The 22020-nt window shown below is 39.3% G+C and overlaps 1 protein-coding gene across 4 annotated transcripts in view; it reads left to right on the forward strand.

Moving 5' to 3' along the window:
• The first annotated feature begins 2295 nt into the window (after window positions 1–2295).
• The window catches only part of rmp24 (ribonuclease MRP subunit p24), a 94502-nt gene continuing 74777 nt past the window's right edge, over window positions 2296–22020 (forward strand). Inside the window, exons 1-2 of one of the 4 annotated variants that reach the window (XM_073023929.1) lie at window positions 2296–2411; window positions 21369–21466. In XM_073023929.1, coding sequence (XP_072880030.1) covers window positions 21381–21466 — 86 coding nt within the window. In that variant the 5' untranslated portion in view covers window positions 2296–2411; window positions 21369–21380. Of the gene's footprint in view, window positions 2424–2472; window positions 2557–20361; window positions 20449–21368; window positions 21467–22020 lie in introns of those variants that run through there. The other 3 variants (XM_073023930.1, XM_073023931.1, XM_073023928.1) reach the window with 3 other exon arrangements.

A 22020-nucleotide genomic window follows, 5' to 3' on the forward strand; every position in this document is an offset into this window, starting at 1 on the left:
TATCTTGTCCTGTGTCACCAAGTATTCCTTAACAATTGACTCCAAAATCTTCCCAACAACTGAGATCAGGCAAACTGATCTATTATTTCCTTTCTGTTGCCTTCCTCCCTTCTTAAAGAATGGAGTGACATTTGCAATTTTCCAGTCCTCTGGCACTATGCCAGAGTCCAATGATTTTTGAAAGATCATTGCTAATGCCTCCATAATCTCTAAAACTACCTCTTTCAGAACCCTCTTTCGGTACAATCTCCCTATCAAATTTCAAGTTGAACTCAATCATATTGTGATCACTAATTTCTAAATGTTCTTTTACCTTCAGCTCCCTAATCACCTCTAGTTCATTACATAACACCCAATTCAGTATAGCTGGTCCCCAAGTAGGCTCAATGACAAACTGCTCTAAAAAGCCATCTCATAGGCATTCAACAAACTCATTCTCTTGAGATCCATTACCAACCTAATTTTCTCAATCGACGTGCATGTTGAAATCTCCCATGACTGTCATAACATTGCCCTTTCGACTTGCCTTTTCTCTTTCTTGTTGTAATTTGTGGTCCACATTCCACCTTCTATTAGGAGGCCTGTTACAGGTTGAGTCTGTGGTAAAAAAGGCAAATGAAATATTGATATTTATTTCAAAGGGAATAGAATATAAAAGCAATGAGATAATGCTGAGCCTTTCTAAGACACTAGTCAGGCCACACTTGGAGTATTGTCAACAGTTTTGGGCCCCATATCTCAGAAAGGATGTGTTGTCATTGTAGAGTCCAGAGGAGGTTCACGAGGATGATTCCAGGAATGAAGGGGTTAACATATGAGAAGTATTTGGCAGCTTTGGGCCTGTACTCACTGGAATTTAGAATCATTGGGGATCTCATTGAAACCTATCGAATGTTGAAAGGACTAGATAGGGCCGATGTGGAGAGGATGTTTTCTATGGTGGAAGTATCAAGAGCCTCAATATTGAGGGGCGACCTTTTAGAACAGAGACACGGAGGTTGGAGGTGTTGTGGATAGTGTGGATGGCTGTCAGAGGTTACAGCGGGACATTGATGGGATGCAAAACTGGGCTGAGAAGTGGCAGATGGAGTTCAACCCAGATCAGTGTGAAGTGGTTCATTTTGGTAGGTCAAATATGATGGCAGAATATAGTATTAATGGTAAGACTCTTGGCAGTGTGGAGGATCAGAGTGATCTTGGGGTCCGAGTCAATAGGACACTCAAAGCAGCTGCGCAGGTTGACTCTGTGGTTAAGAAGGCATATGGTGTATTGGCCTTCATCAATTGTGGAATTGAATTTAGGAGCCGAGAGGTAATGTTGCAGCTATATAGGACCCTGGTCAGACCCACTTGGAGTACTGTGCTCAGTTCTGGTCGCCTCACTACAGGAAGGATGTGTAAACCATAGAAAGGGTGCAGAGGAGATTTATAAGGATGTTGCCTGGATTGGGGAGCATGCCATATGAGAATAGGTTGAGTGAACTCAGCCTTTTCTCCTTGGACCGACAGAGGATGAGAGGTAACCTGATAAATGTGTATAACATGATGGGAGGCATTGATCGTGTGGATAGTCAGAAGCTTTTTCCCAGGGTTGAAATGGTTGCCACAAGAGGACATAGGTTTAAGGTGCTGGGGAGTATGTACAGAGGAGATGTCAGGGGTAAGTTTTTTTACTCAGTGAGTGGTGAGTGCGTGGAATGGGCTGCTGGCAATGGTGGTGGAGGCGGATACGATAGGGTCTTTTAAGAGACTTTTGGATAGGTACACGGAGCTGAAGAGGGCTGTAGGTAAGCCTAGTAATTTCTAAGGTAGGGACATGTTCGGCACAACTTTGTGGGCTGAAGGGCCTGTATTGTGCTATAAGTTTTCTATGTTGTTAAATTGTTTTTTAGCCAGTAGTGAATCTGTGGAATGCTCTGCTAGGGACTGCGGTGAAGGCCAACTCCATGTGTTGATTGTTTCCTGATTGATCAGGGCATCAAAGGATATGGCGAGAACGCAGGTGTATGCGGTTGAGCGGGAGCCGGGATCAGCCACGATGGAATGGCAGAGCAGACTCGATGGGCTGAATGGCCTAATTCTACTCCTATGTCTCATGGTCGACGCCAGGATTTACTACTCGCGTTACAGAACTTTATCTTCCGCTGATGGGCTGACATTTGGACAGATGAACTCTGGATGTACAGAGCACCGAAAGACAACACTCCGAACTGTTCCAGCAACGTCATCCCAGCGCGCGGGGCGGTGCATCCCCGTAACGGCGGTCGCTAACTCGTTGATTGGTTCACTCCTGAGGGGACGTCACTCAGTGTGCGCCACTGAGCGGGAGATTCCGCTTGGAGGCGAGCGTGTTGTGCTGTTGCAGTGGCTGGGTGTCCTGTTCGTTTGGGAAGAGGAAGGAAACTGGCGAGGTAAGTGAACGAGTAAGTTTGCCGGTATTCGATGCCGTGCCTCTGCGGTTAACGCCTGAAACGGACTCATCCTCCCGCTGCCAGGTCTGAGCTGGGTCAGGACTTCAGGGTAGAGGAGCCTAACAATGGAAGGGTTAGATTTAAGGTGAGTAGGGAACTGAGAGGCAACTTTTTCACACAGAGGGTGGTGGATACATGGAACGAGCTGTTGGAGAACGTTGAAGCAACAAAATAGCGGAGGAGTTCAGCTCCTCCACGGAAATTACATGGCATCCACGGAGGGAATTAGCCGACGTTTCCACTATTTCTCTGTCGCTCTAGATTGCAGCATCTGGAATCATTGTATCCCCAGAGAGTGCTGTAGAGAGGTACAGTTACGATGATTAAAAGGCATTTGAGCAAGTACTTGGGAAGGAAAGATTCAGAGAAGTATGGCTCAAACGTTGGGACTAGCTCAGGTAGACAACTTGACCTTAATCATTTGAGGGCAACTGGCCTGTTTCTATGTTTTGTAACTGCTGTTTGCATCTGGAGCAGCCCATGTTACTGTAAATGCTCTGATCTAAACAGTGTTAGAATTTGAACTTGAGTAATTGAATGGATAACATGCTGCATTGTGGGGTTTTTTTGGAATGTGTGCAGCAGCATTCTTATTTAATATATTTTATTTTTTTCCCTACAAACAAAAAAAAATACAGCACATCCACAAAAACCAAGATCTTAACAAAATCAAATTAAATATTGAGCAGCAAAAGGGAGAAAAATATAAAGGCAAAAGTAAACATACACAGCAGAGGTGCACCGCACCAAAAAACCTCAGTCCTCACCCCGTAAGAAAGGCCAATACAGGGCCCCATATCCTTTCAAAGATGTCCCTTCTGTCCATAGTCTCAGTCTTTCCAAATGTAAAGTGTTTGCTAGTTCTCTCAGCCGCAGATCGTACGTAGACAGAGTCCATTTTCCACATTTGCAGGATTAACTTCTTAGCAATCACCATTCCAAACAATACAGCTATTTTTTCATACTTATTAGCTGAAGATAGGGAGCTTGTTGCTCCAAGGATGGCTATGAGTGGGTCTGGTTCCCACCGCTTCCCAAAAACCTCAGAGAAACAGTGAAAAGTACTTTTCCAGTATGCATAAAGCTTACAACATGACCAGAATGAATGTGACAAGTTACTGTCCTCAGATTTACATCTATTACAAACTAGTGAAATATCAGGATAGAAGCTGTGCAACTTTTCTTTAGAATAATGGAGTCTATGTATTGTTTGAAACTATAAGTCTGTGTCTGACATTGACTGAACAATCATGTATACTCTTGAAACACTCATCCCAGACCACCTCTGTCAGTTCTATACCCAATTCATCCACCAATGCCTGTTTAAGACCTGCAGTATTCACCCGAGCTCCATTATGTAGGATCTGATAAAAATAGGGTACGACACTACAAGTAATCGGATGAAATTTATTTATTGCCTCCAGGGACTCATGTTTGTCTAAAACTTCGAAATTAGGTATATATTTCCCAACATAACCTCGAATTTGTAAATATCTAAAAAAACTAGATGCAGGGATATTGTAAACTGCTTGTAACTGCGCAAATGAGGCAAAGTTTCCATTAATATATAGGTCACCTATACTACAGATGCCACTCAGTTTCCAGGAAGAAAAAATAGTATTGTTCAGGCTAGGCAAAAAGGAATGATTGTCACAAATCAGAGTGTAAATACAAGTTTTTGGGGCCTTAATGTGTAGTTGAATCTGCTTCCAAATTCTTATAGTGATGCCAACCACAAAACTGTTACTAAAATGTGACTTATTAACTGCAGTGCGGCTATTAAGGAGAGCTGGTAAGGAAGTCTTCTTACAAAGCACTCACTCTATGAGTAACCATGCTGGGCATGAGTCTGAGGTAGAGGGTGGGCCTTTTTTCCACCATGCAAGAATGAATAGGTGGGCAGCTCAGTAATACATTTTAAAGTCTGGTAGGTCAAAACCACCTGCTTCCTTGGGCTTTGACAAGTGTTTTTTAGTAATTCTAATGGCTTTATAATTCCAAATGAAGGGTATAATAATTGAATCCAATTGCTTAAAATATGATAGAGGAATAAGACATGGAATTGACTGGAAAAGATGAAGAAATCTTGGCAGTACAATCATCTTGACTGCGTGAACCCTTCCCAGCAAAGAAATTGGAAGGGTTTTCCAAAAGTCAATACTGCATTTAACCTGCTCAACTTTGTTTTGCCAATTCACTTGCAAAAGGTCACCTGTTTTTTTTTAACCTGGGCATTCTTACATTTATGATTTAAACATTGTTGCATTTATTTATTTCAAAATTAATCTTGCATGTTTGACTTAAAGTTTTGTTGTTTTTAAATTTCATAGAGCTCACCCAGAAGTTTGCAATCTTTGTTAAGTCCTGTGAAATTTTACTTCAGCACCAGAAGATATGTAAATTATTGTCTGCACTATTATCATTTTATATCAGACAACACCATTGCCACTGCAACTTGTACTGTGTGCCAAACAGTGTTAAACTATGAGGTATACTAAGACAATAACTGCTTTTGACTGGATGCTCTCAGAAGATCAACTGATTTACACTTGTTTCTCTATTCACTTAAAGTGTCAGAGTGTTTGGTACTGGTTTTTTTTAATCTAGTGCTGCACCTTATTGTTTATATTGACATGTGGAAAACCTTGTTGAATACAGGCAGTCCCCGAGTTATGAACGTCCAACTTACGGACAACTCGTACTTATGAACGGCCTGCCATAAAGCATAAATCTGAGTTACTGTAAATACAGTACAATGGTTCGTAGTAACGAATGCACGCACTACAATGTGATGCTCATGAAAACATTGCGCGGCTTCAGCAGTTTGTCACCTCGTGGAAAGCTGTCCCACCATTTTAAGTCAGATCACGTTGCTGTTGACAGTGTGCTGAGTGTGTGACTTTGTATTTGGCTTAAATTTTTCTCGTAATTACCCTTGTAACCATGTCTTCAAAGCGTAAATCTGATGCAAGTGTTGGTGATGCATCAAAAAAAAGGAAAATGATCACGATTGAAAATAAAGTGGAAATAATAAAGCAAATGGAAAGAGGTGAGACGTCATTGGAAAAGCATTAGACTATAGTCGGTCAACTATCGGAACAATTTTAAAGGATAAAGTGAGGATAATGGAGCATGTGAAAGGCCCTGCCCCAATGAAAGCTACAGTTATTACTAAGCAATGCAGTGGTTTGATTATTGAAATGGAAAGGTTATTTTTAATTTGGTTAGACGATCAAAATCAGCGTAATATTCCTATTAGCCTTACTTTACTGCAAGAAAAGGCTCGAAGCCTTTTCCATGATTTAAAAGCTGCATGTATAGCAAGTGAAGGTGCTTGTGATAAAGAATTTGTTGTGAGTAGGGGTTGGTTCAGTCGTTTCAAAATGAGGGCAGATTTACATAATATTAAAGTGCGAGGTGAAGCAGTGAGTGCTGATGTAAGTGCTGCGAGTGATTTTCCTGAAATGTTTAAAAAAATTATTGAGGAGGGAGGTTATTTGCCAGACCAAATATTTAATGTAGACGGGACTGGCTTATTTTGGAAAAAAATGCCTGAAAGGACCTACATTTCGAAAGAGGCAAGAAGTGCACCAGGGCATAAGGCATTGAAGGATAGGCTGACTTTATTGCTTGGGGGTAACGCATCCGGGGATTTCAAGCTCAAACCTTTGCTTGTGTATTGCTCCCTAAATCCCAGGTCACTTCGCCATATCATTAGGGTATCTCTTCTTATTATTTGGATGGCAAATTCAAAGGCTTGGGTTACATTTGCCGTCTTTGAAGATTGGTTCTTGAACCATTTTGTTCCTGCTGTTGAACATTATTGCTTGGCCAAGAAAATTCCTTTCAAGGTTCTCCTTGTGCTTGACAACGCACCTGGACATCCAAGCACTTTAGATGACCTTCACCCCAATGTAAAAGTCATATTTTTACCCCCCAACACCACATTGCTACTTCAGCCCATGGATCAGGGAGTCATAGCCTCCTTTAAGGTCTATCATTTACGGCGGACCTTCTCACAAGCAGTCAGGGCTACCCAAGATGATGTGATGAGCTCAGGGGACTTCTGGAGGGATTATAACATCTATGATGCCATCAAAAATATTGCTGATTCTTGAGATAAAGTGAAGCAGTCAAATATGAAAGGAGTGTGGTTTAAATTGTGCCCCCAGTTTGCGCATGCTTCTCAGGAATTTACAGCTGACGACATCATCAAAGCCAGGCAAGCTGTGGTTGATATTGGTAATGAACTGCAGTTAGACATCAGTGAAAATGATGTTTCATTTCATTTCATTTTTCAATCTTTTAATTGATTTTCAAATAAAGAATATATAAATCAGACGAGGAGTTTAGCAAACAGATAATGTAAAAGACATATAAACAGCAATAATAAAAACAAAGTATATAATGTCATAATCAAATAGGTAAAATATTATGCAATATTATACAATGGTCAAAAAAAACTACAACTCCTCATAGCAATCATTAAAAAAAAGATTGGAAATTTTATTGGTAAAGGAAAAAAAACCCACTAAACTGAAACAAAAAAAAAGAGAAAGAGAAAAAGAAAAAAAAAGAAAGATTGGGCAGTCCAATTGAGGATAAAATTTAAAAAAGAGAGAGAGGAAAAAAAACATTCTTCCAGTCATCTCCGAACCTTCACGGATAAGGATTTCCCCCAAAGAGAATAAAGAAAAATAAATAAATTAAAATAAATTAAATCATGTGGAAATATTGAATAAAGGGTCGCTAGACTTGTTCAAAATTAAAGGATGTATCAAATGTCTGTCTTCCAATTTTCTCCAAGCTTAGACATAATGGAGGAGAGCCAATAAAAAACAGGTGGGTTAGATTCTTTCCAGTGTAGCAAAATAGCTCTCCTTGCCAGTAAAGTTGAAAAAGCTATCACATGTTGGGCGGAAGCAGACACTTTGCTTCCTTCCTCTGGAATAATCCCAAAAATTACTGTAAGTGGATTAGGTTAAACATCCACATCTATAACTTTAGATAATATTCCAAACACATCCCTCCAAAAATTGTTTAAATTTACACATGACCAAAACATATGAGTTAGAGTAGCCACTTCTGCATTACATCTGTCACAAATAGGGCTTATATTAGGAAAAATATGCGCCAATTTACCTTTGGACATATGGGCCCTGTGTACTATCTTAAACTGAATGAAGATATGGCGTGCGCAGATAGATGAATTATTGACTAAATAATAAATTTTATTACATTGTGTAAAGTGAATGTTGAAGTTCAACTTCCCAGGTGCGTTGAACCCTATCATTAGGTGACATGCGAGCATTCATTAACTGTTTATAAATGATAGCTATTGATTGTTTTTGAAAAGGTTTAAACTGAAAAATAGCATAAGCCAAATTTAAAGAGCAGGCCGAGGGGTAATTCAGTTAAAAAATCACGTAAAAAATTCCTAACCTGTAAATATTTGAAAAAATGTGTATTAGAGATATCATATTTATCCATTAACTGTGAAAAAGACATTAAACAGTCTTGTAAAAACAAATCTAAAAAAGTTTTTATTCCCTTAATTTTCCATGTTAAAAAAGCCTTATCCAAAGTTGATGGTTTAAAAAAGAAATTAGAATAAATATTACTAGAAAGTAGAAAATCATTTAATTCAAAAAATCTACAAAATTGAAACCAAATTTTTAAAGTATGTTTAACAATAGGGTTGAGAGCTTGTCTACCTATTCTGGAGAGCGAAAATGGAAGGGGAGCTCCTAATAAAGAAGCTAACGAAGACCCCATTACTGAATTTTCCTCCAGCTGTAACCATGAAGGGCGATCTTGGTCGTCTATATCATAAATCCAAAAAGTAATGTAATGAATATTAATTGCCCAATAATAAAATCTAAAGTTTGGTAAAGCCAGTCCTCCATCTTTTTTTGATTTTTGCAATAAAAGTTTATTCACTCTAGAGCTTTTATTATTCCAAACATAAGACAAAATCAGAGAATCTATTATATCAAAAAATGTTTTTGGAACAAAAGAGGGAACTGCTTGAAATATATATAAAAATTTCGGTAGAATAACCATATTTATAGCATTTATTCGACCTATCAATGACATCGACATAGGTGACCATTTAGAAAGCGCCTGTTGGGTATATTAGATAGATAGATAGATAGATACTTTATTCATCCCCATGGGGAAATTCAACTTTTTTTTCCAATGTCCCATACACTTGTTGTAGCAAAACTAATTACATACAATACTTAACTCAGTAAAAAATATGATATGCATCTAAATCACTATCTCAAAAAGCATTAATAATAGCTTTTAAAAAGTTCTTAAGTCCTGGCGGTAGAATTGTAAAGCCTAATGGCATTGGGGAGTATTGACCTCTTCATCCTGTCTGAGGAGCATTGCATCGATAGTAACCTGTCGCTGAAGCTGCTTCTCTGTCTCTGGATGGTGCTATGTAGAGGATGTTCAGAGTTATCCATAATTGACCGTAGCCTACTCAGCGCCCTTCGCTCAGCTACCGATGTTAAACTCTCCAGTACTTTGCCCACGACAGAGCCCGCCTTCCTTACCAGCTTATTAAGACGTGAGGCGTCCCTCTTCTTAATGCTTCCTCCCCAACACGCCACCACAAAGAAGAGGGCGCTCTCCACAACTGACCTATAGAACATCTTCAGCATCTCACTACAGACATTGAATGACGCCAACCTTCTTAGGACGCCAACCAACTAAAGGGAAGAAATTATACCTATATAGGTCTTTAAAATTTTTAGTAATTTTGATACCAAGGTAAGTAAAATGGTTTTTGGCAATATTAAAAGTTATTTGATCATAATAATCAGAGTAATTATTAATAGGAAATAAATTCACTTTTATGTAAATTAAGTTTATATCCAGGAAAAAAATACCAAATTCCATAAATATAGATAACATAAAAGGAATAGATTTCCTAGGATTTGAAATGTAAACTAATAAATCATCTGCGTATAATGAAACCTTATGTAATTTATCCCCTCTCCTAATACCCTGCACAGAATTAGAATCTCTAAGAGCAATAGCAAGTGGTTCTAAAGCCAAATTAAATAATAAAGGACTAAGGGGACAACCCTGACGGGTACCTCTATATAATCTAAAATAAGGAGTCTTTTGTTTATTAGTTATAACTGCAGCTACCGGGGCATGACAAATCAATTTAATCCAGGAAATAAATCCTGGACCAAAATTAAACCTCTTCAAATCCTGAAATAGATAAGGCCACTCCACCCCATCAAAGGCTTTCTCTGCATCTAAAGATACAGTACATTCAGATTCTTTGGCTGAGGGGGAATAAATGATATTTAACAATCTTCGAATATTAAAATGTGAGTACCTATTTTTTTATAAATCCTGTTTGATCGTTTGAGATAACATTAGGCAAGATATTCTCAAGCCTATTTGCTAGAATCTTAGAGGATTTTAAAATCTACATTCAGTAAAGAAATAGGTCTATAGGATACACATTCCAATGGGTCTTTTCCTTTTTTTGGAATCAGTTAAATTAATGCCTCATAAAAAGTTTTAGGAGGGTTCCCAGAGGATGTAGAATCGGTAAACGTTTGATGAAGATGAGCTATAAGCATTTCATGAAAAGTCTTGAAAAAATCCTAATTGCATAGAGGATATAGCCTTGGCTATCTCCTCTTGTTTAATAGATGCATCTAACATATCAACATCTTGAATCAAAATTTGAGATATGTTTAACCTTTGCAAAAATCTATTCATAATAATAGTGCTATCAGAGAATTCAGATTTATAAAGATTAGAATAAAAGTCCATAAATATCTCCTTAATTTCATAAGGATCTAAAGTTTCTGTTCTATCTGGTTGGCGAATTTTTAAAATCTGTCTTCTGACCGTCCCAGCCTTTAACTGACCAGCTAAAGGTTTAGCAGATTTTTCCCAATGTATATAAAATAAACTTCTAGATTTAAAAATTTGCTGTTTAATGGGAAAGGTCAGAAGCAAATCATACTGTGATTGAAGTTCGACCCTTTCTTTATATAGGTCTTCAGTAGGTTTAACTGAATACGTTTTATCTATCTGTTTTATGTTATTAATAAGCACTGACAATTCCGCTTTAGCTTTTTTTCTCAAGGCTGCTGAATATGAGATTATCTGTCCCCTAAGAAAAGATTTCAACTTGTCCCATATAACCAGATTTGACATTCCTTCAGTTGTATTAAATTAAAAAAATATAGAAATTTGCTCCTTAATAAAATTAACAAAAGCTGGATCCTGTAACAATACGGGGTTCAGTCTCCACTGTGAGATTTTCAAAAATCTATCCGAAAGCTTAAGGGTTAATTTTAAAGGCGCGTGATCTGAGAGCGCAATGATGTCATACGCACATTCAACAACGGAGTTTAACAGACATGTATCTAAAAAAAAAGTAATCAATTCGAGAATACTTGTGATGGACATGTGAGAAAAAAGAGAAATCTTTATCATTGGGGTGTTTATATCTCCAAATATCGACAAGGCCATATTCTAATAAAAAAGAGTTAATACAAGCTGCCGCTTTATTAGGAAGTGACGGATTGGTTGATGACCTGTCAATCGCTGGATTTAAGCAACAATTAAAGTCACCACCCATGATCAGCTTATATTCATTGAGATTTGGTAACTCAGAAAAAGTTTCTTAAAAAAATTAGAATTATCTACATTAGGTGCGTATACACACACCAGAGCTACCTTTTGCTCTCATAGTAAACCAGTAACAACTAAATATCTTCCAATCGAATCAGTAGTAGTATTAAAATGTACAAAAGGGATTTTGGGACTAAGAAATATAGAAACGCCTCTTATTTTACTATCTGACAGCGAATGAAATAAAGATCCTTTCCAGAAGCGGAAAAACCTGTCCTCATCCTGGTTTCGTATATGATTTTCTTGTGCAAAAATAATATCTGCATTTAGTGTTTTTAATTTCTTAAAAATATTTTTACGCTTAATGGGGTGGTTAACACAGTTCCAATTCCAAGATATTATATTGATTTTATTAACATTCATGTTTAAAATTGAATTTAATATTATATAAAAGAAATGTTATGCAAGTACAGATTAAACCAAAAGGCGCGGGTACAACCAGAAGGAGTGACACATTTACGAAAGAGAAATCCATCAAAAGAATTGCCCAATCAAGAAAAGAATCTACTCTGATAGACCCCTCCCCCTCCCAAAAGATAAGAATTAAGGAATCGATAGGTTGATCCCATGCTAACTAATAACGCTTAACCCGGTTCTCCATCTTGCAGCTCCGTATATTAAAATAAAGCAAAAATCCCACGGAAGATAGCCATAATAAAAGGCACAAACAGAATTCAACTACTATAATATTATGTCTAACATTAATAAAAACATAATCAACAATGGCCAACTTAGAATCAGCTAAAGTAGCTTAAACACACATTCAAAAAAAGGAATAAATCCGAGCAAATAATATTACAAACAATATTCTTTCTCTCGAAAAAGAAAAGTAAATGAATATATATATAAAACAGACCTAAAACTATAAGTATTGAAACAAATAAAAGAAATAAAAAGATTAATACACAACAGGTCCTACACGGACCATTAAATTACAATACTATAGAGGTTCCCTACAAAACAGTTATATGTACTAATTATTAATAAGGTAAATAAAATTAAATCAGTCACGTCCCATACCAAAGAATGAAAAGGTATAGAATGTACTTAACTCAGAAGATCCATAAACAACTCATACAGCAAATATTTCAAAATTGCCTATTGAGTAATCGGAATAACTTTAATATTTTATTCAGTAGACTTAACTTTAAGGTTTTTAATATACTCCCATCCCTCCTGAGGAGAGTAGATTCTCAGTGACTGAGATTTTTCAGGAAAAATTATCAGCTTTGCTGGAAAGCGAAGGGAGGGATTTAATCTAATTTATACATTTCACTCATAACTTTTTGATATTTCTTTCTTTCGGCAAAGATTTTGGGAGGATAGTCTTCGACTATACGAATCTATGTTGAATTAAAGAATAATTTCCGCTTCTTTCTTGGTTCTCGAGGAATAGCTTCTTTAGTCGTATAATAATGCAAAGAAAGTACAACTGCTCGAGGACATAATTCGGATGAACGCCGAGAAAATGGAATTCTGTGAGCTCTGTCAATTAAGGGGCTAGCTTTAAGGGTCTCATTGAAAAGTGAGTACAACATATCTGAAAAGAATTTTAACAGATCGCCAGCTTCAGTATTTGATGTTGTAGAGTTGCTCGACTCCCATGCCGAAGAACTGACCTTATGGAACTAGAGCAGCAGATGAGAGCGTTTGAGAGAGAAGACTGTGACCTGGGAACACCGGAACCGAAAAAGTTAGCTGAAACCTTTCGTCTCATTGAAGCAAGGATGGCAAAGTTAGAGGAGCAAGATCCTAATACAGAGAGGTTCGCCATAGTTTACGGTGCAGTTACCGAGAACCTCAGCTGCTACAAGGCCATTTATGACAAAAAAAAGAAAAGCTCTGTACAAGCCTCCCTTGATATCTACTTCAAGAAATTGACTCCAGTAGTAAACCTGCCCAGCAGAATTAAAACCTGACTCTCCAGCACCTGGTCCATCATAATGTTACCTCACAAATGCCCCTTCCAGTATGCAAGACATCGATGCAACCGTATGTAGTTACTTTTATTATTACCGTATTATTATGTACAGTACTGTATTATTATGTTTAAGATGTTTTAGTGTACGTATTTGGGTCAGCACCGCCCCCACTTGTCCCATTTAACCTGTCGCAGTACGGTGGATTTTAGGACCCGGGGCAGCTCAGATCGCATCACCCGCGGTGTACAGTACATACTGTACTGTATCTGTTCCATTGACAGAAAACGATCACGGTTGAAAATACTTTTAGGTGGAAATAATGAAGCAATTGGAAAGAGGTGAGACGCATTCGGTCATTGGAAAAGCGTTAGGCTTCAGTCAGTCACCGATCGGAACAATTTTAAAGGATAAAGTGAGAATAATGGAGCATGTGAAAGGCCCTGCCCCAATGAAAGCTACAATTACTACTAAGCAACGTAGTGGTTTAATTATTGAAATACATACTGTGTGTTTCTTATGTGTTTTATATGCATAGAAAGGTAAAATATATACTATATACCAAGACAAATGTTTGACTAACTGACACTAAATAATACTGACACTAAATAATAATACTTGCGTATAAATCCGATTTAAAGACGGACTCAGGACCGGAACTCGTACGTAACCCGGGGACTGCCTATATTTTAAAAACAACACAGTCTGCTTAAGAACCAGTGGGTTGAATAGCACTGGGAGAAGGAAAGGAGTTCTCAGTGTTTTGATTTCTTCCTTTACTCCTGGCACTTTCCCACACCCCGCAGCAGATGTAACACTTGTCCTTACAGTTCCTCTCTCTTCATCCAGAGGCCTAAGTCAATCAGACTTGGGTAACTGTTTTGCAGAACACCTATGCTCAGTTTGCAATGCCACCTCAAGCTTCCAGTGCAGGTCATTTTGACTGCTCTCTCCACACTGAACTCTCTGTCCATCCTTTGCCTTCTCTACCACCAGACTGAAGCACAATGCAGACTGGAGGAGTAACACCTACCTAATGACCAATTTTAGGTAAACTCTCTCTCTTTCCCCCCCCCCCCCCCATCTCCTTTTAACCCTGTGGTCCTCCTTTTTTTCCCCTCTTTCTCCCTCTTCCACCTATTTTTCTAAAAGATCCCCACCTGGTTCCAACTGTTGTTAATCTCTCCCTTAATCTTATTGTTCCCATTCTCACTTCTAGTACTGGTGTTCCTAGTTATCTCACCAGCAGCTCTCGCCATCGTTATACTCCCCTTCCCTCATTTTTCTCCATCTTTTTTCTTTTTTCCTCTCTCTTTGCATCCATCCATCATCCACCTGCACAGTTTTCCAGCTCCCATCTCTTCTACCTGGCACTAACTACCTATCATCTTACACCCCTCCTCAGTTGACCTATCTTCCTTTCTTGCCACTCCCCACCCCCTTGTGCCAGCCATCTCAACTCTTCACTCTCAGTCTTGATGCAGTTTTAATAGTGACAGCTCCCCTCCTCTCTGCTGCTTGACCCCTTCCACAACCCCACCCCACCTGAATTCCTCCAGTAGATTGTTTTTCCCCAGATTCCAGGTTCTGTACACTAATGCGCCTCTTTGAAATTGTATAAATTGCATTAGGTAATCTTGTGTGCACCTCCATCTGAAGTTCATGAGGTAATGGGTCCATTAATGTTTGTTGATTTTGTTTTAATGAGTGCTTAACTCATCATCATCGGATGTGTCATGACATCGGCGATCTTAGTCGTTTCTAGCACATTTTCTACAGAAGTGGTTTGCCATTGCCGCCTTCTGGTCAGTGTCTTTGCAAGACAGGTGACCCCAGCCATTATTATTACTCTTCAGAGATTATCTGCCTGGCGTAACCAGAACTTGTAAGACAGTCATTTATCACTTGGTCCCATAGATTCACTGACCTATGGAGGGGCTAAATGTCTTTTGGTAGAGACATCTCCAGCCCACCACCACTTAACTATTAGTTCCAAAAGCTCTTTTATTCCTTCCCTGCTCAGAATCAGGTTTAGAAACATAGAAAACATACAGCACAATACAGGCCCTTTGGCCCACAAAGCTGTGCCGAACATGTCCCTATCTTGGAACTACCTAGGCTTTACCCATAGCCCTCTATTTTTCTAAGCTCCATGTAGCCATCCAGGAGTCTCTTACAAGACCCTATCGTTTCCGCCTCCACCACCGACACCGGCAGCCCATTCCTCATACTCACCACTCTCTGCATTTAAAAAAAACTTGCCCCTGACATCTCCTCCACACTGCCAAGAGTCTTACCATTAATGCTATATTCTACCATCATATTTGACCTACCAAAATGACCCACCTCACACTTATCTGGGTTGAACTCCATCTGCCACTTTCAGCCAAGTTTTGCATCCTATCAATATTCCGTTGTAACCTCTGACAGCCCTCCACACTATCCACAAAACCTCCAACCTTCGTGTCATCAGCAGACTTACTAACCCATCCCTCCACTTCCTCATCCAGGTCATTTATAAAAATCACGAAGAGTAAGGGTCCCAGAACAGATCCCTGAGGCACACCACTGGTCACCAGCCTCCCTGCAGAATATTACCCATCTACAACCACTCTTTGCCTTCTGTGGGCAAGCCGGTTCTGGATCCACAAAGCAATGTCCCCTTGGATCCCATGCCTCCTTAGGTTTATTATGACGTTTGTTATCTTGAGGCAGTATTACAGTGTAAACATTACTGTAAGTTATAAGTTTTGCAGAAAAAAATAGGACTGTGTTCATGGACTGTTGAGAAATCTGATATCAGTACAGCTGATAAAAGGATGTGGGAATTGTGTGTTTTATCTAATCTTATTTTTAAGGGAAATTTTTTTGTCAAATTCATAAGATTTTAGGCATGAGATAAAGGGATAGATAAAGGGTTATCTGGATTTTCCAAAGTTACTGTAAGGGGTTTTGAATAAATAGCAACAGGGTTTGGGGAATGAAGAATGGTTACCGAAACAACAAACCCTAGAGCGGGGTTCCCAACCTTTTTTTAATGCTGTGGACCCTTACTGAAGGTTATATTGCAGTCAGGTTGGGATCCCTACTCTAGACCAATTCAGCAGCTTGTTGCTGCTGACTTCAGTATCTGCAGTCTCCTGAATGGATACAGGATTGACTGAAGAACAGAATGCTGAGTAAAAATTAAAAAACCTTTTTTCAGTTTGGCACATTTATCAGTGGGAGGCTTTTAGATGAAAGGACATGATGTACCAGCCTGGATATTTGTTGATCTGTGGTGCTTATGCAAATTACATGCAAGTTGAGGACATGCTGGTAGAGGGCAGACTTTGTTAACAAAGTATGCTCTCACTGGTTAAGTTTAAATGTGATTTGCCAGGTGGTGGTGGTGGGAGATGGTAGGCAAGAGTGAAATGAGGTGGGAGCCCTTTGCTGCCGGCACGGATATGCCAACAAGGTCAGGGTCTGTTTCTCGAAGTTGCCTTTGATACAAAGCTGAGTGGGAAAGTAGTTGTGAACAGGATAAAGAAATGAGGGATATAAGTAAACTGCTTAAAGAACTGAGTAAGATTGGTGTAAATGCAGAGCTATGTAGGAAAAATATGATTTGGACTTTGATCAGAGGAATTACAAAGCACATATGCTTTTAAATTATTTAATTCTACACTCCACCCAATCCAACGCTGCTACATTTTACATCAGGGAGAGGACAAAATTACACAGTTAACCCCAATGTGGAATAACTCAACAAACTTCTCTATATTTGTACTCCCTTATAACAAATCATTTATCTTCATAGTTTCTTTACATACCAATATCTTAAACTGGCTGAAAATATCAAATATATTTTCAGGGTCAAATAAGATTGGTCTAGTAATAAATATAATTAATGCATTAAAATTATTAATTTGTGATCTAGATTATTCATTCCTGCTGTCAGTAATTAATTGACAGTGTGGTATTAAATAACTTGTATTGAATATACAAGCACATAAAGTTGACTAACAGCACATTTCAGCTTCTAATCGACTGGCCAGAAGAAGGATTGTAGCATCATGTTGTGGAGTAAAATAAGAATGAACCAAAATAAGACTGAGTAACCAAATATACTTCCATTTTAATGAAATGGTAAGTTCACTTCAGAGTGTACATTTTGTTGACATCACAAAAATAAAAATAAAAGAAACACTAAAGGTACAGATTTATAATTGTATCCAACATAAAAATGTCCAAGTCTACTCGGTGGATTTAAACAGCCAGAAGATCATTAACAAATATTGAGAGTTGTTTGAAAGTTTAGTCTAATATTGTATTTCAACATGTTATAGACAGTGCTTTAAAATGAGTAGTTCAGGGCTGCAGGTTCAGAAGTGGTTTATGAGCTGATATTCTGGTTATTCAAAAGAGTTTCAATGTTGGGTGCATGTACACTGGGCTTAATTCTATTCGTATGAAGAACAGGCAGCACAATTACTACATCAAAAGAGTGCAATAAAAGGAAGTATAACAATGTGCAGTATAACAATGTACATTAACTCAATAGGATATCTTAACGTTCAAAATCAATTTATTATTAAACTACGTACCGTACTGTGCAAAAGTCTTGGGCATCCTTGATTTTTAAAAATATACATTTTATTTTTATTGTGTTTTTTTTTCTGCATTGGTGTATGAGTAGAAAAGAGCAAATCTTAGATTTCCAAACATTCATTTTCCAAAAAATTAAATGTTAGAGTAATATTTGGTATTTTGTTAGGGTTGGAGTTGAATGAACTAAACTGAATAACTGAAATGAAAATGGGTATAGAAGGAATCAAACTGGGAAAGAACAATCAATCTAAGAGTGTGCCAGTTTAACCTTCATATCATCAATTCTTATACCATGGCAAGAATGAGCACAGTAACAAGACACAAGGTGGCCGTCCTGCAACAGTAAGAACTCTCCCAAACAGAAACTCTGAAGAAGCACAAAGAAACAGGCAAGGTTGAGGATCAGAAGCACAATGGTTGGCCATGGAAACAGCGCAGCAGATGAGAGATTGGTCAAATTGGCGTCCCTTCTAAATTGGATGAAATCCAGCACTGCTGTCAGCTTTAGACTCACTGAAACCACTGGAATCCAAGTACACCCTTCTACAGTCCGGAAAGGTCTTGTCGGAAATGGTCTTCATGGAAGAGTTCCTGCCAAAAAGCCATTCCTCTGAAGTTTAAACAAAGCCCAGAGCCTCGCCTCTGCATAAAAACACAAGGACTGGGGTGCTGAACAATGGCAGCAAGTGCTCTGGACTGATGAGTCAAAATTTGAATTCTTTAGCTCAAGTGGAAGACAATTTGTCTGTAGGAGAGCTGGAGAGTGCTACATGGATGAGTGTCTGCAGCCAACAGTGAAGCACAGTGGAGGTTTCCTGCAGGTTTGGGGCTGCATTTCTGCAAGTGGAGTTAGTGATCTGGTCAGAATTAATGGAATCCTCAATGGAGAGTACAAGCAGATTCTCATCCATCACGCAATACCAGCAGGGAAATACCTGATTGGTCCCAACTTCATACTGCAGCAGTACAATGACCCCAAACACACGTACACGGTCATAAAGAACTATCCTAAGTGAAAAGAAAAACGAAATTCTGCTATAGAATGGCCTCCACAGAGCCCTGGTCTCAACATCGAGGCTATCTGGGACTACCTGGAGAGACAGGTGCAAGTGAGACCACCAGAGTCCGCAGAAGAACTTTGGTAAGTTCTCCAAGATGCTTGGAACAACCTACCAGTCAATTTTCTTATAAAACTGCACAGCAGTATACCTGAGAGAACTGATGTAGTTTTAAAGGCAGAGTAGCCACAACAAATATTGATTTGATTTACTTTTTTACTATTTAATGCTCTTTATAGTAAATATTTTGATATTTGGAAACTTTTCATTATTTTTGGAAGCATCTTCGCTTTGCAGAATTTTTTAACATGTGCCTAAGGCTTGCACAGTATCATATATGTCACCATGTACTATCGTGAGATTCATTTTCTTTCAGGCATTCACTGTAGAATAAAGAAATCCGATAGACTCAATGAAAACTACACACAGACTGACAAGCGCCCGAAGAAAGCAAACTGCAAATACAAAAGAGAAAACAAATAATAAATAGTAGTGAGAACAGGAGTAGTGAGAAAGTGAGTTCATAGGCTGTGTTCAGTGATCAATTCTTTGCTGGAGTAAAGTTATCCACGTTGATGGTTCAAGGGTAATATTGTTCCTGAACCTGATGGTACAGGACCCAAAGCTCCTGCACCACATTCCTGATGGGGGCAGTGAGAAAGGAGCATGGCCTGGGTGATGGGTGTCCTTGATGATGGGTGCTGCTTTTTTGTGGTAACACACTTTGCAGATGTGCTCAGTGGTTGGGTGGGCTTTACCTGCGATGGTCTGGGCTGTATCCATCTCTTCTTGGCAGCTTTTCCATTCTGGCCATTCCATACCTTTCTGGTAATTAATAGTAATTCATAATAGCTGCTAATTGCAATTAGCAGTTTTGAGACATTTAAAGCTGAACAAGTGATATAAGTTGTGAAATAATCTTTGCTCACATTAGATTCATATTACCCCACTTTCAAATTGTTTGTGATCGTTCTTCGCCTAAAGTTAGTGCAAGTTGACTCTTGTGTAGTAATTTTTTTTAAAAACTGACTGATTCATTAACCTACACAATTTCAGGCAAATTCTGAATGGGTTGAATGTGATTTGCATGTAATAAAAGGAGAAGAGTCTGGACTTGTGGAACTTGTCTGTGGAGGTTGGTTTGCAAGAGTTGACTTCCTCATTGCTTTCCAACCACAAACACACCCCTTACCAGTGCTGGGAAGTGTGTGGCAAGTTCCTGGTTGTGAAACAGGAATGTACAATAAAACTGATAAATGGCTCTGAAGTCTGATAGTTTGATGGGTGCCACAGGGCTCAGTATTGGGACCACAGCTGTTTACGATTTACATCAACGATTTAGATGAAGGCATTGAGAATAACATCAGCAAGTTTGCTGATGATACTAAGCTGGGTGGCAGTGTGACATGTGATGAGGATGTTAGGAGAATTCAGGGTGACTTGGATAGACTGAGTGAGTGGGCAGATACTTGGCAGATGATGTTTAATGTGAATAAGTGTGAGGTTATCCACTTTGGGAGTAAGAACAGGAAGGCAGATTATTATCTGAACGGTGTAGAGTTGGGTAAGGGAGAAATACAAAGAGATCTCGGAGTCCTTGTTCATCAGTCACTGAAGGTGAATGAGCAAGTGCAGCAGGCAGTGAAGAAGGCTAATGGAATGTTGGCCTTTATTACAAAGGGAATTGAGTACAAGAGCAAGGAAATCCTTTTGCATTTGTACAGGGCCTTGGTGAGACCGCACCTGGAGTATTGTGTACAGTTTTGTACAGTATTGTCTCCAGGGTTAAGGAAGGACATCCTGGCTATAGAGGAAGTGCAGCATAGATTCACCAGGTTAATTCCTGGGATGTCCGGACTGTCTTACGCAGAGAGGTTAGAGAGACTGGGCTTGTACATGCTGGAATTAAGGAGATTGAGAGGGGATCTGATTGAAACATATAAGATTATTAAGGGATTGGACAAGATAGAGGCAGGAAATATGTTCCAGATGCTGGGAGAGTCCAGTACCAGAGGGCATGGTTTGAGAATAAGGGGTAGGTCATTTAGGACAGAGTTAAGGAAAAACTTCTTCTCCCAGAGAGTTATGGGGGTTTGGAATGCACTGCCTCGGAAGGCAGTGGAGGCCAATTCTCTGGATGCTTTCAAGAAGGAGCTAGATAGGTATCTTATGGATAGGGGAATCAAGGGATATGGTGACAAGGCAGGAACCAGGTATTGATAGTAGATGATCAGCCATGATCTCAGAATGGCGGTGCAGGCTCGAAGGGGCGAATGGTCTGCTTCTGCACCTATTGTCTATTGAAATCATGAATTTGAACCAGGGCGTATGGGGTGTCTGGCTGGAGATGGATTTCTCTCCTGTGGATTTGGGGTCGAGAATGCCAGCGTCAGGCAAAATTTCTCACTTTTGAAGCAAACTGTATCCTACATTTTGGTCAGATTGGAAATCGAGGATAAAAGCCATTTCTTTGCATGGCTATAGCAAAGCTTCAACTACTGGTTCCAGGCCAAATACAGTGGTCTTGCAAGGAGGTTCAGTCCCTTGTTATTGGCTCTTGTTACATTTTCTTGTTTCTCATTGTTTTCTTGAGCTTGGTGTCTAAATAAACTTGAGATTAAATAACTGATGCTTATTAACTCTCCCTTTAGCTCCCTGTGATAATGGACAATTTAAAAAGGCTGCAGTTTCTCAAGAATTCAGCTTTTCAGCTGAAGGAGACATGCCCAGCAGTAGCAAGCTTCCTCTTGTAAGTAATGCATTATTTTATTCACCTTCATTTCCAGCTACTGTTTTCCTGAAACTGATCCGTTTATTTTAATGTGGTGAAAAGTGCCTCCGCATCCAGCACATAATTCTGTGTATCTTCTGCCATCTCCAAAGGGATCCCACCACCAAGCACATCTTTCCCTCCCAGCCCCCCACCCCCCGCTTGGGATCACTCCCAACTGACTCCCTTGTCCATTTCTCCCTCTCCACTGATCTCCCTCCTAGCACTTATCCTCGCAGTGGAACAAGTGCTACACCTGCCCCTACATCACCTCCCTCACTACCATTCACGGCCCCAAACAGTCCTTCCAGGTGAGGCGATACTTCAGCTGTGAGTCTGTTGGGGTCATTTACTATATTTGGTGCTCCCAGTGTTGCCTCTTGTATATTGGTAAGACCTGACGCAGATTAGGAGACCACTTCACCAAGCACCTACGCTCTCCACCAGAAAATGCGGGATCTCCCAGTGGCCACCCACTTTAATTCCACTTCCCAGTCCCATTCTGACATGTTAATCCATGGCCTCTTCTACTG

This window comes from Hemitrygon akajei, chromosome 20, assembly GCF_048418815.1.
Source record: "Hemitrygon akajei chromosome 20, sHemAka1.3, whole genome shotgun sequence".
In the NCBI taxonomy this organism is placed as follows: domain Eukaryota; kingdom Metazoa; phylum Chordata; class Chondrichthyes; order Myliobatiformes; family Dasyatidae; genus Hemitrygon; species Hemitrygon akajei.